Genomic DNA, 11,774 nt, shown 5'->3' with positions numbered 1-11,774 from the left:
ACAGTATCTTTTTGCCTGGTTCACAGCTTAGAACCCTTGAAACTGAACCCAGTAATCCCAGGTTATTAGATACCCACTGCAGGTTTGAATTTGATTATGGATACTCATGGTATCAGCATCTCCCTGGTATTCAGCTTCGTGGTTTTTCTGCCAGTGTCAGCCCCAGGGCCCTTGGGCAAGACACCTTCCATGGTCCCCTTTCCTTCAGTGGGTCTACCTCCTGAATGCAACAAGTTCAAGGTGCATTGTCAGTTTGGTTCAGTCCCCAGTGTCTCTGGGTAGATCTGGGAATATCACCTGCCCGAAACCCTGGAGAGTTACTGTCAGCCAGTTCAGACTACAAATGAAAACGCTGTGGCCCTCCGGATATTGTTGGACTACAGCTTCCATCAGTCCCAGCAAGTATGGCTAATATCCTCCCCGTACTGAGCCAGATCCTGACTCGGTATAAGGCCCTATACTCCAAATGCCCTACCATGCTAATCCTTGATGCTGACCCTGTCTTTGCTCTGCTTCTGCCATCTCTTTGCCTATATTCACAGGTGAATAAAGGAAATGAAGTCTGTTGCTTATCTTAGTGTCTTTCTGGCTGGCTTCCTGGTTTCAAGTCCCTTAGTGGAAGGTGAGTTTCTCCTGCCAACAGAGTGGAAGTTCTCTTGTGATGGGACACTTCCTCAGAGCCAAAAGATGTCAGACTCTCCTTGGGCCTCTTCAAAAAAGAAGAAGTATGAATTGTATCAGGGTCCTTGCTGTTTGCAGGAAATACCCCCCGTGAAATACCTTTGTTCTCTCACCCCCCGGGTCACCCCTCCTAGCAGTGCCCCTGGTGCCAATTAAAGAAGCAAGGGGCGCTGAGTGCCTGTGGTTTGGAAAGCAAACTTCTCTCCGTCCTTGTCTCACTCCTCACAATCATTCCTGTTTTTCTTGTCTCTCTCCTGAGCAGTGAAAGCTGACACCTGTGCCAGAGAGTGGCTGCAATACCAGGGCAATTGCTATGGCTATTTTGAGACTCAGATGACCTGGCATGAGGCAGAGGTAAGCGGCCAGCTGGTTTTGCCTAAGTTAGGTAAATGGCTCTCAAAATATGGAGGTCCAAAAGGAGGTTCAATGTTGCTTTTCATGGTTCTCCATCCTTATGGCAGCCGGAAGAATCCCAGGAGACAGCCAGGAAACAGCTAGCTAAAGACAGGAAAGAATTACAGTGGTACCTCGGGTTACAAACACTTCCGGTTACAGAACCCGCTAGCCCGGAAGTAGTACCTCGGGTTAAGAACTTTACCTCAGGATGAGAACAGAAATTTTGCGGCGGCGGTGCAGTGGCATTGGGAGGCCCCATTAGCTAAAGTGGTACCTCAGCTTATGAATGGTTTCAGGTTAAGTACAGACCTCTGGAACGAATTAAGTTTGTAACCAGAGGTACCACTGTATTATCCCTTTGTTTTGTTTTAATGGGGTGCTGCTGCCTCTGCCATCCTCCCGACATCACAGCCCCTATGTGGCATGGCTGCTTGTTGTCTCTGGCAGTCTTTCAAATCACCTCCCTCCTCCCTGCAGATGTGTTTTCCTGATGGCAGCAGCAGTTATTCTGGGAGTTGAGCTGAAGCTTGGGTCCATATCGTGGTGGGTTGATGCAATGTGTGGATCCCACAGTGCCCAGTGTTGGAATCTTTATCACAGTTGGTTTGGGAGGTTTGGCGATGAGCCCTTCCATACATCTAGGCCCTTGGCAGGTGTCTGACCTGGCACTGTTCTTGAGGCAATCTTGTGAAGCCGTGGAAGAGTCAAGGTTTTCCCTCAGGCTGGGGTGAGGAACCCTTTTCGGACTGAGGGCTGTATTCCACCCTGGGAACCCCCGGAGGGCCACATGGCAGTGATGGGCAGGGCCAGAGACAAAAGTGAATTTTACCTTTGTAGTATTTCTACACACCCTTCTCTAGCCAGGAAAGCAAGAGGTATTATCAGAGTTCAATGATACATTCAAGCTAGGAAGAAAACACTTGGGGTGTGAAGTAGGGCCAATGAGGGTGCTCACCTGGGAAGAGGGCATGAGGCCTAAGAATAGTTTTGTGGGCCGGATAAAGTTTTTAAGGGCCCCCATTCAACCTCTGGGCCTGAGGTTCTCAACCCTGAAAAGTTCCTTGTTCCAACAGCAGCATGGATGCTATTAGCTCAGAGATGGATAGAAGACAAAGTCTCTACAAGAGAAGAATGGCAAATTAAATTGTTTTACTATGCCGAAATGGCAAAATCGACCAGAACGCTCAAAGCCAAGAAGACCATAACTTTAATAAGGAATGAAAAAAAATTATAATTTATCTTGGGGACCACTGTAAACTAATGAAAACATTAGCAGGATTGCAATAACACTTGTAATGTAATGTAATGGGTACTATGGAGATAATAGAGCTAAAAAACAACTACAGAACCCTTGCAGGGGAAGGTGGGAAGTCCAGAGATTTGGGGGAATCTTTTAATCGTAGCTGTGTGTTGTAAAATCAAATTTCAAAAATTTCAAAAAAGGAAAGAAAAAGAAAAAGAAAAGTTCCTTGTTCATCACAATTCTTCTTGCTTTAAGCCACATGATGTCCCACGAAAGAGTAGCAGAATGTGGAAAAAAACAGCCTTTGTTCTTGTCCTTGTCTAGATTGAGTGCCAGAGTTACAGGCGTGGGGCCCACCTTGCTTCCCTCCTTACCCCCGCAGAGACCCTCGTGGTAGCCAATCACATCGCTGCTTACCAGACTGACATCAGCAATGTCTGGATTGGTTTGCATGACATCCGACATGTGAGTATCTGGAAACTGCTACATTTCTGCCCTGCCAGTGTTCTCCATGGGAAAGGCACCTTCTAACAAACGTTGTTCACATGGAGTGCCATTGCATTCCTAACGTCTTCCTCTCAGCTGTGAATTTCGGAGGCCACTCCCTGTCAGCCATAGAGGTTGCCTTGGGTGTTAGTAGTGGATTTGTAAGGCCTGCCCAATCAATTTAGGGCTGTAGACATCTTAGTTATGGAACAGGTCCTCCAGTTTTGCAGTGCTATGTAGACTACCATGATGTACAACTGTTATTTAATGGTTGATGGGTTGTTTCTGGTTTGATAGGCTCCAGGATGTAGGCCCCATGAACTGAGGTAATAGGAGAACCAGTATTCCTTCACCTCCAAACTTTTAATGTTTTTTTTTAAAAAAATTATTAATAATTTATTTACAACATAGTCCACAACAACTCATACATACAAACAAACAAACCCGCCACCATTGACAATTTAATTATCAAAATTAAACTCCTATCCCTTTACATAAAGAAAACAAACACAAAAATAAAAGACTTCCTTTATCCTGTAAATGGCCTCCTTATTTACTTCTTGTATACTGTTTCTTTTATATGTGATTATTACAATTTTTCCTAGTTATGACTTAAAAAAGCACAAAGTCTCCTGTAGAAATTAATTGAAAGAAGTCCAGGTTTATATTTTGGGGCACTGTTCTCTGCATTTCCCCCACTCTTTTTGAAATTCTTGTCTGGGTTGACCCCTTAGTTACTTTCTCTTGTCACTCTACAGAGTGGAATATGGAGGTGGTCAGATGAGTCTACCTACAACTACAAAGCATGGATGCCAGGGGCACCCAACAACTTGGGGAAGGATGAGTATTGTGTTGAACTGAGGCATTCTGTGAGAGAGGAAGTTGTTCCTGGTGATGGCGCACCTGAGCAAATAGCAGTAGGAGCCCCCATGGGAAGTGCACATGAAAGAAGATGCCATCCTGAAGAAAGAGTTCGCAGTGAACGTGCAGGTAAAAAAAGATTTAGTACCATCCAGAATCAAAGACTTCCCTGTCCAGTTGTTATCAAGGGCCTATTCAATAGTCTACAATGATAGGATACTTCTATCTGTGTATTTCACCAATTGCGTATTGCTTTCAATTATTTAGCTTTTTATATGTTGTGTCTTTTACTATGATTTGTAAGTTGTTTTGAGATGTTTGTGCAAATGACTAAGAAACATAAAGAATGACAATAACATTTGCACATTATTATTACTTATTGTTTCAATTTATATCTCACCCTGTTTCCCAAAGGAGCCCAGGGTGGCAAACACATCAATAGTATTTCTAAGTATTATAAAAAGAGTTTAAAACCTTCTAAAACAGTTTTTTTAAAAGTCCCTTAACCAGTGATTCCACATTTGAAAGGAACAGTACCCTTCTGTCACCAAATGCCTGGGTAAACAGGGGTGTTTTAAAATTCCTTCTGAAAGTCAGTAATAAGGGAGACAGATGCACCCCGCTTTGTCATAGGCTGATGCCAGCGGGGTGACTTTAATAGAGGACAAATTCATGAAGGATGAAGCTGTCAGTGGCTACTAGCCACAAGGGCTGTACTCTTCCTCCATGGCTAGGGAAGCAGTATGCTTTTCAATAGGGACGCAGGTGGCCCTGTGGTCTAAACCACTGAGACTCTTGGGCTTGCTGATCGGAAGGCTGGCGGTTCAAATCCCCATGACAGAGTGAGCTGCCACTGCTCTGCCCCAGCTTCTGTCAACCTAGCAATTTCAAAAGCATACCAGTGCAAGTAGATAAATAGGTACTGCTACAGTGGGAAGGTAAACAGCATTTCCGTGCGCTCTGGTTTCCGTCACAGTGTTCCATTGTGCCAGAAGCGGTTTAGTCATGCTGGCCACATGACCCAGAAAGCCATCTGTGGACAAACGCCAACTCCCTTTGCCTGAAAGTGAAATGAGCGTCACAACCCCATAGTCACCTTTGACTGGACTTAACCATCCAGGGGTCCTTTACCCTTACCTTTTACCTATGCTTTTCAATATCAGTTGCTGTAACATGCAGGAGGGGAGAGCTGCTGTTGTGTTCCTGCTTTTCGGTAACTAGTCATTGACACCATATTAGTATCTTAGTAGTTTATTTGTACAAGATCATCCACACAAGGGAGAGGAATCTGTCAACTGTTGGACATTTCTTTTGCTCTTAGAATTCTCCAAGTGGAATGATGCAAAGTGCCACAAACTGAACTCCTACATCTGCAAACATGAACTGTAGCAAGGGCCTGGATTCAACTGTGCTTGGGAGATACTTGGGATGCAAAGGAAGGGGACTCCCCAGTGGATCTTCTCTGATCTCCAGGACATCTTGGGGGCTTTCTTTTATTAAAGGACCAGGCCTCCCGAGACAACGGACACAGATCATGCTTAACCCAAGGCCATTGTCCCATAACAGAAAAGTCGTACTTTATGTTATATATGTTAGTTTCTGTTTCCCTCACTGAGCAGCTGCTTGCAGTCACAGGACTGTTTACATTCCACAGAGTCAGATACTGTTGGATTCTCACGGGAAAGGGAGACGGGATGTGACGTTGCTGGTTTCCTGTTTCTTTTGTTCTGTCGTTTCTTTGTTCAGTTGCTCTCTGCTCTCATAGAGACAAGATGTATATTTCTTTGCTCTCTGCATAGCTTATTAATAAAGTACAGTAGCAATGTAGCATCATACCTGCCTCATCCTTCCGTTGTGGAATTTGTTGTTTTAATGCTCTGCTGGGTGGGCTCAAAGAAGATGAGCCTTATCAGCTCAGATGAACGGAGCTGAAATTCTAATAATATAAAGAGCTTTCCTTGCTGTCTCCAGAGAACCCTGGGAACTGTAGTTCTGTGAGAAGGACTGCCAAAAACTCCCAAATTTTCCCCAAACTACAATTCCCAAAAATCTTTGAGGGGGAACCATAGCCATGAAACACAGCTCTTATAAGGGCATAGTATGGATGTACCCTTTGAAATCAAACTTTGTTATCCATACAGTATATTTGCTCTGCATGTGCTTCAATAGCTGCAAGTGTAGAAGATAAATGCTAATAAAACTTTCCTTAAGATGTAAGTGTGAATTTATTTGTGGTGGGGTCATATTTCATTGCAATGGTGACAGGGTTCACTATTTGCCTTGTTAATCATTTGTGCATTCGAATAACATCTACACCATCTTTTCTGTCCAAAAAGAGACATTTAAGATTGCTTACACCTTTGGTGAAGTGCAAAAGAATACAAGTCAATGAAATGACAGGATCGTTTTTTGAAAAAGAATTGAAATGAGTGGGTCCTGCAACAGAATGTTTCATGAAGAGTGCTTTGGTTAAGGTTTTCCGGCAGCCAGTTAGCCAGGCATGACCTCATCCAGGAGACTCCATTGTATTTGCTTCCCCCCTGGTTTTCCATTTCACTGCATTAATTAGCATTTTGTGACCGAGCAGCATCAGTTCTCCATGGGCTTTTAAACACCTTGAGTCAAAGTCGTTTGGGGCTTTAAAGATTAAAAACAGCACTTTAAATTGGGCTCAGAAATGCGGTGGCAAGCAAGGGCACAGTAACGGCTGCAAAAGCCCCCACCTCCCCACAAAAAACTAACATGGGAACCTCGACTTGGGCCTGGAAATGAACTGGCAACAAGTTCTGGAAGCATGTCAGCTTGGCTAGTGAAACAATGACCCTGGCTTGCTCTGGTGCATATCTGGAGTGATATACAGAAATCAGCAGGTGTGGGCAAACATTGCCCTCTGTTCATTTTACCACCACACCCCTTTCTTATCGGTGTTACATTCTTTTTTTCCTTTTTTTTTTTTACAGAGCCATGTTGCATAATTGTTGGTTAAATTTCAAACATTTCAGATTCTCTGGTAAACTCCTATTGGGCAAGTGGCTTGAAGTTCATTTCTTCTTTTCCCCGTGCCCTGCCCCTTTTAAGCTTTGGGCAGCAGCAGCTTGAAGAACAGGCTCGCCTCTTCGAAAAGTCGTACACATAATTCAAGACCGGATTGAACTTGGGTAAGTTGTGTATATTCTGTCCAGATGAGCAGGATACAATAATTCATTGTATTCATTCATTCATTCGCATTTGGGGTTCTGGTTCCTCTAAGCAGCTGATTTGCACCCAGAGGAGTCTGAAATGAGATCCTTCACATATAAGGAAGCATAGCCCTTGAGGAAATGGGGGCCTGTTCCCTATCTCTTTGGTAGGCAGAGGTGAAGGGAATGACACCAGGCTTCTAACTAAGCATTCTGTTGCTTTCTCTCAATGGCTATTCTCTCAATAAAGCTCATTCTATCAAATGCAAAATGTGTGTCTCTGTGCCTACGTTTTGCCTATGAAGAGCTCAGAAGCTCTTTACGAGTGAAAGCAGGAAATCAGAGAAACTTGTTCTTTTCAGAGAGAATTAGGCAAATCTTTAACGAACTCCTGCATAACAAAACACTTTCTTTCCACAAGAACCGGAATATACAAAATGATGAACATAATAGACATTGTCTGTGAACAGATATTCTTTTTTGTTTTGTTTTTTTTGTTTTTGTAAAACACAGCTTGGGTTGGGGGGTGCTTTTCATCAGGAAAGTTGCTCATGTTCCTTTTGGGAGTAAAGCGACATGGCTTGCAATATGCTACCTGAACCAATCACGGGGTGATGGATAATAATAATAATAATAATAATAATAACAACAACAACAATAATAATAATTTATTATTTATACCCTGCCAATTTGGCTGGGCTTCCCCAGCCACTCTGGGCAGCTTCCAAAAAAATATTAAAATACTGTAAAATACATCAAACATTAAAAGCTTCCCTAAACAGGGCTGTCTTCAGATGTCTTCTAAAAGTCTGGTAGTTGTTGTTCTCTTTGACATCTGGTGGGAGGGCGTTCCACAGGGAGGGCGCCACTACCGAGAAGGCTCTCTGCCTGGTTCCCTCTAACTTGGCTTTTCGTAGTGAGGGAACCGCCAGAAGGCCCTCGGTGCTGGACCTCAGTGTCCGGGTAGAACGATGGGGGCGGATACGCTCCTTCAGATATACTGGACTGAGGCCGTTTAGGGCTTTAAAGGTCAGCACCAACACTTTGAATTGTGCTTGGAAACTGGGAGCCAATGTAGGTCTTTCAAGACCGGTGTTATATGGTCTCGGCGGCCACTCTCAGTCACCAGTCTAGCTGCTGCATTCTGGATTAGTTGTAGTTTCCGGGTCACCTTCAAAGGTAGCCCCACATAGAGCGCATTGCAGTAGTCCAAGCGAGAGATAACCAGAGCATGCACCACTCTTGCAAGGCAGTCCGCAGGCAGATAGGGTCTCAGCCTACGTACCAGATGGAGCTGGTAAACAGCTGCCCTGGACACAGATTTGACCTGTGCCTCCATGGACAGCTGTGAGTCCAAAATGACTCCCAGGCTGCACACCTGGTCCTTCAGGGGCACAGTTACCCCATTCAGGACCAGGGAATCCTCCACACCTGCCTGCCTCCTGTCCCCCAGGACAGAAAGAAGGCAACCCATTCTTCCCTCTCTTTTGGTAACTACTGGTTGGTAAAGTACATTACTTCCTCTCCGGCATTCCTTCTTTTCTTCTTTCCTGCTTCATGTTAGTCCAAATATGACTTAGCATGTGTTGAGATAAGCCCTCGGTCCACCTAGCTCACCATTATGTTCGCTGATGTGGGAAATTTGCCTCCCTATAATGTCCTCAAAATCACATAGTTTTGGACCGCTTAAATGTCCCCCCCCCCCCAGGTCTCTCTCACTCAAAATTATCATCTTCCTAGCCAGGCAAACATTTGTAGAACTGTAAGTTTCTGATGTTTGGAAATCTAATACAGTGGTACCTCGGGTTAAGTACTTAATTCGTTCCAGAGGTCCATTCTTAACCTGAAACTTGACTTAACCTGAAGCACCACTTTAGCTAATGGGGCCTTCTGCTGCCGCTGTGCCGCCGGAGCACGATTTCAGTTCTCATGCTGAAGCCAAGTTCTTAACCCAAGGTACTATTTCTGGGTTAGCGGAGTCTGTAACCTGAAGCGTCTGTAACCTGAAGTGTATGCAACCCGAGGTACCACTGTATTTGATACCAGAGACTGTTGGGTCTGCAATGAAGCTTGATATTTGGTCCCTGGGATTTTATGCAGCTGAAGAAATGATACCAGCTGAATAACTGATATGCAGGATATAAACAAATATACTAATCATAATCATACTCATTATTTTTGCCAGGTTTGAATGCATCCTTGAACTTTGATAATGCCTCTTGCATACTCTGTCCTGCTTTGAGCGGGACACCCTGGTATTACAAAAGCTATCTGGCTTCTGATTGGCTTCTGGTATGTCCCATTTTGGCTTCTGAGAGAGTGTGGCCCTGAAAGACATGTACTTGCACAAGTACGGCCCTGAAACACATGCACCTTGATTTCCATCTGCAGCATGTTGGAGGGTTCTCTTGCTTGTCTGGATGCGACATAGAAGGGAGTGTGCATGAATCTGTGCAGAAGATATCCTAGTAAATTTTACATTTGCTGCTTGACACACTTTGACCTCTGGCCCTAACTTGCTGCAGTAGGATGCATTGTGTGTTTGTGTACTATAAAACATTTGGCAATCACAACAGTCAACCAGCCCCCAGATTTCCTGAAAGGAAGAAGGGGGGAAACATAATGGTGGGACATAAGTGATTACAAAGGTTTATTTAACAGGTGGAGGGCTGGGCGCAAGATGATGATTCTGATAGTTATGCAGTTTAAGGTAGGTTCCTAAGCAACAAAGGAGGAGAGGATGGAGTCCAACATCTGAGTCATTCATATAGTTGAGTCTCTGAGTGTCTGCTGCTGTTAGGTCTGCACAGTCATGGGATGGGATGCAGCTATTTGTCTCAGGTCTCCTCCGCACTTCCAATTGTGCCATGCTTAGAAAGCAGAGGTCCAAGTGGTTTTCCACTTGACCCACTCCTTCCCAAGGGAGAGCTCGTTCTTTAGTGATACATCACAATACATGGAAATTAAAGTGTGGCTAAGCCCTCAGTCTCCTTAAAGCCCCGGCTGTGGATGTGATGAAGGCTGCTCTGTGAACACAGCTGGTGCCAGCTCCTGGTGCAGCTTTTAAGAACCCCAGATTCCCATCACTAGCAGGGTTATGTGAAGATTTGTAAGATGAAATTGCTACCTATTCAGGTTGAGTAATATAATATTTTAGGTAATGCTGTAACAAGGATAGGAAATGAAGCGAAATGTAAAGGTGTAAAGTTTAATTTTGGAAACCATCAGATTGGATAGAGTGAAGTCATTAGGTTCAGTTGAGCCAAAGAGATAAAATAAGAGGCTACAATGTTACATAATGTGATTATATGTAAAACCAATAAATTCATTTATGTATATATATAAATAAGAATCCCAGACTCCTGGCAGGGTCCCCCTTGCTTAAATATATTTTGTCATTTATTCAGGACCTCCCATTCGTGCCAATCATATTTAACTTTGTTTCAATAGAGGCTTCCAACAAATGCTACATATTCTCCCACCACATTTCCTATAAGGAAATGTCCTATATACCGTATTTTTTGCTCTATAAGACTCACTTTTTCTCTCCTAAAAGGTAAGGGGAAATGTGTGTGCGTCTTATCGAGCGAATGCAGGCTGCGCAGCTGTCCCAGAAGCCAGAACAGCAAGAGGGATTGCTGCTTTCACTGCATAGCGATCCCTCTTGCTTTTCTGGCTTCTGAGATTCAGAATATTTTTTTTCTTGTTTTCCTCCTCCAAAAACTAGGTGTGTCTTGTTGTCTGGTGCGTCTTATAGAGCGAAAAATACTGTAGGTGTATTTCCTGTAAGGTGTATAAGATGCCTTAAGAAATAGACATCTCTTTAATGTTTTCCCCTTTTCTTCCTCTTCTTTTTCCTCCCAGAAGATTCTTAGACGCCACCATGCTGGTCTCTGGCTGCCCGCTGGTTCGTCTGGCCATCCTTCTCAGCATCCTCCTGGTGCAGTCCTGCGAAGGCCAGTCTTGGGAAGCTTTTCAAAACAAGCACATTGATTATCCCCAGACCCGAGCCTCCAACCCCAGTGCCTACTGCAACCTCATGATGGTGAAGAGGAATCTGAACCCAAGTAGATGCAAACCGAGGAATACTTTCATCAATCATGACAAGGAGTCTGTCCTACAAGTCTGCGGCAATGGTGGGACGCAGTGGCAAGGTAAATTCTATGACAGCAACAAGAACTTCCCCATGATTGACTGCAGCTACACCGATGGTAAACCTCCTAAGGACTGCAAATACAAAGGCACAGAGACCTCCAAACGCGTTCGTGTGACCTGCGAAAACAAGAAGCCCGTTCACCTGGAGAAGGTGCTGTGATAGGCAGAAAACCACGCAAGCCACACTCTGCCCATTGAAGCCAGAACGCTTCTTTGGCCATTTCTCCCTGCAATGCAACCACATCATTGAATTTCCCCAGTTTAACAGTCATTTGCCCTTTTCAGGGGACCCTGGGAGCTGTGGCTCTAAGGACAATGACGCCAGGCTTCTAACTACGCATTCTGTTGCTTTCTCTCAATGACTATTCTCTCAATAAAGCTCATTCTGTCAAAAGCAAAGTGTGCGTCCCTGTGCCTACATTCTGCCTATGAAGAGCTTAGTAGCTCTTTATGAGTGAAAGCAGGAAATCAGAGAAACTAGTTCTTTTCAGAGTGAATTAGGCAAATCTTTAACGAACTCCTGCATAACAAAACACTTATTTTTCACAAGAACCGGAATATTCAAAATGATGAACATAATAGACACTGTCTGTGACCAGATATTCTTTTTTTTCTTTTCCTTTTTTTTGTAAAACACAGCTTGGGTTGCGGGGTGGCGGGTGCTTTTCATCAGAAAAGTTGCTCATGTTTCTGTTGGGAGTAAAGCGAGAAGGCTTGCAATATGCTACCTAAACCAACTGGGAGTGATGGATAGAAAGGCAACCCATTTCCCC

At 44.1% G+C, this 11,774-nt stretch overlaps 2 protein-coding genes across 3 annotated transcripts; both read left to right on the top strand.

The window, feature by feature from the left end:
* The first annotated feature begins 947 nt into the window (after nt 1-947).
* LOC308460957 (C-type lectin BfL-2-like) lies at nt 948-5,146 on the top strand. Its single transcript, XM_080977493.1, has 4 exons — nt 948-1,035; nt 2,645-2,785; nt 3,565-3,796; nt 4,989-5,146. Exons 1-4 carry the CDS (start codon nt 1,015-1,017, stop codon nt 5,054-5,056), a joined length of 462 nt encoding a protein of 153 aa, XP_080833619.1. The 5' UTR covers nt 948-1,014; the 3' UTR covers nt 5,057-5,146.
* Nucleotides 5,147-6,666: 1,520 nt separating this feature from the next.
* On the top strand, nt 6,667-11,400 carry LOC308460709 (ribonuclease pancreatic-like). 2 transcript variants are annotated; one of them, XM_080977209.1, is made up of 2 exons: nt 6,667-6,825; nt 10,711-11,400. In XM_080977209.1, exon 2 carries the CDS (start codon nt 10,730-10,732, stop codon nt 11,159-11,161), a length of 432 nt encoding a protein of 143 aa, XP_080833335.1. In that variant the 5' UTR covers nt 6,667-6,825; nt 10,711-10,729; the 3' UTR covers nt 11,162-11,400. The 2 variants fall into 2 exon arrangements, with proteins under 2 accessions (XP_080833335.1, XP_080833336.1); XM_080977210.1 differs by having other exon boundaries at nt 6,716-6,825; nt 10,714-11,400.
* Nucleotides 11,401-11,774: the final 374 nt, after the last annotated feature.

Source organism: Podarcis pityusensis (assembly GCF_964106645.2).
Source record: "Podarcis pityusensis genome assembly, chromosome: 13".
Classification (NCBI taxonomy): domain Eukaryota; kingdom Metazoa; phylum Chordata; class Lepidosauria; order Squamata; family Lacertidae; genus Podarcis; species Podarcis pityusensis.
Note: the sequence above shows the minus strand (reverse complement) of the source record. Positions and strands in the feature narration are given on the sequence as shown.

Bases quoted from the DNA above. Each gene is read 5' to 3' on its own strand.
- LOC308460957 (XM_080977493.1), top strand. From the start codon at position 1,015: ATGACCTGGCATGAGGCAGAG. The intron at 2,786-3,564 runs GTGAGTATCTGG...GTCACTCTACAG, and splicing joins GTTTGCATGACATCCGACAT to AGTGGAATATGGAGGTGGTC. The intron at 3,797-4,988 runs GTAAAAAAAGAT...TTTTGCTCTTAG, and splicing joins AGTTCGCAGTGAACGTGCAG to AATTCTCCAAGTGGAATGAT.
- LOC308460709 (XM_080977209.1), top strand. From the start codon at position 10,730: ATGCTGGTCTCTGGCTGCCCGCTGGTTCGTCTGGCCATCCTTCTCAGC.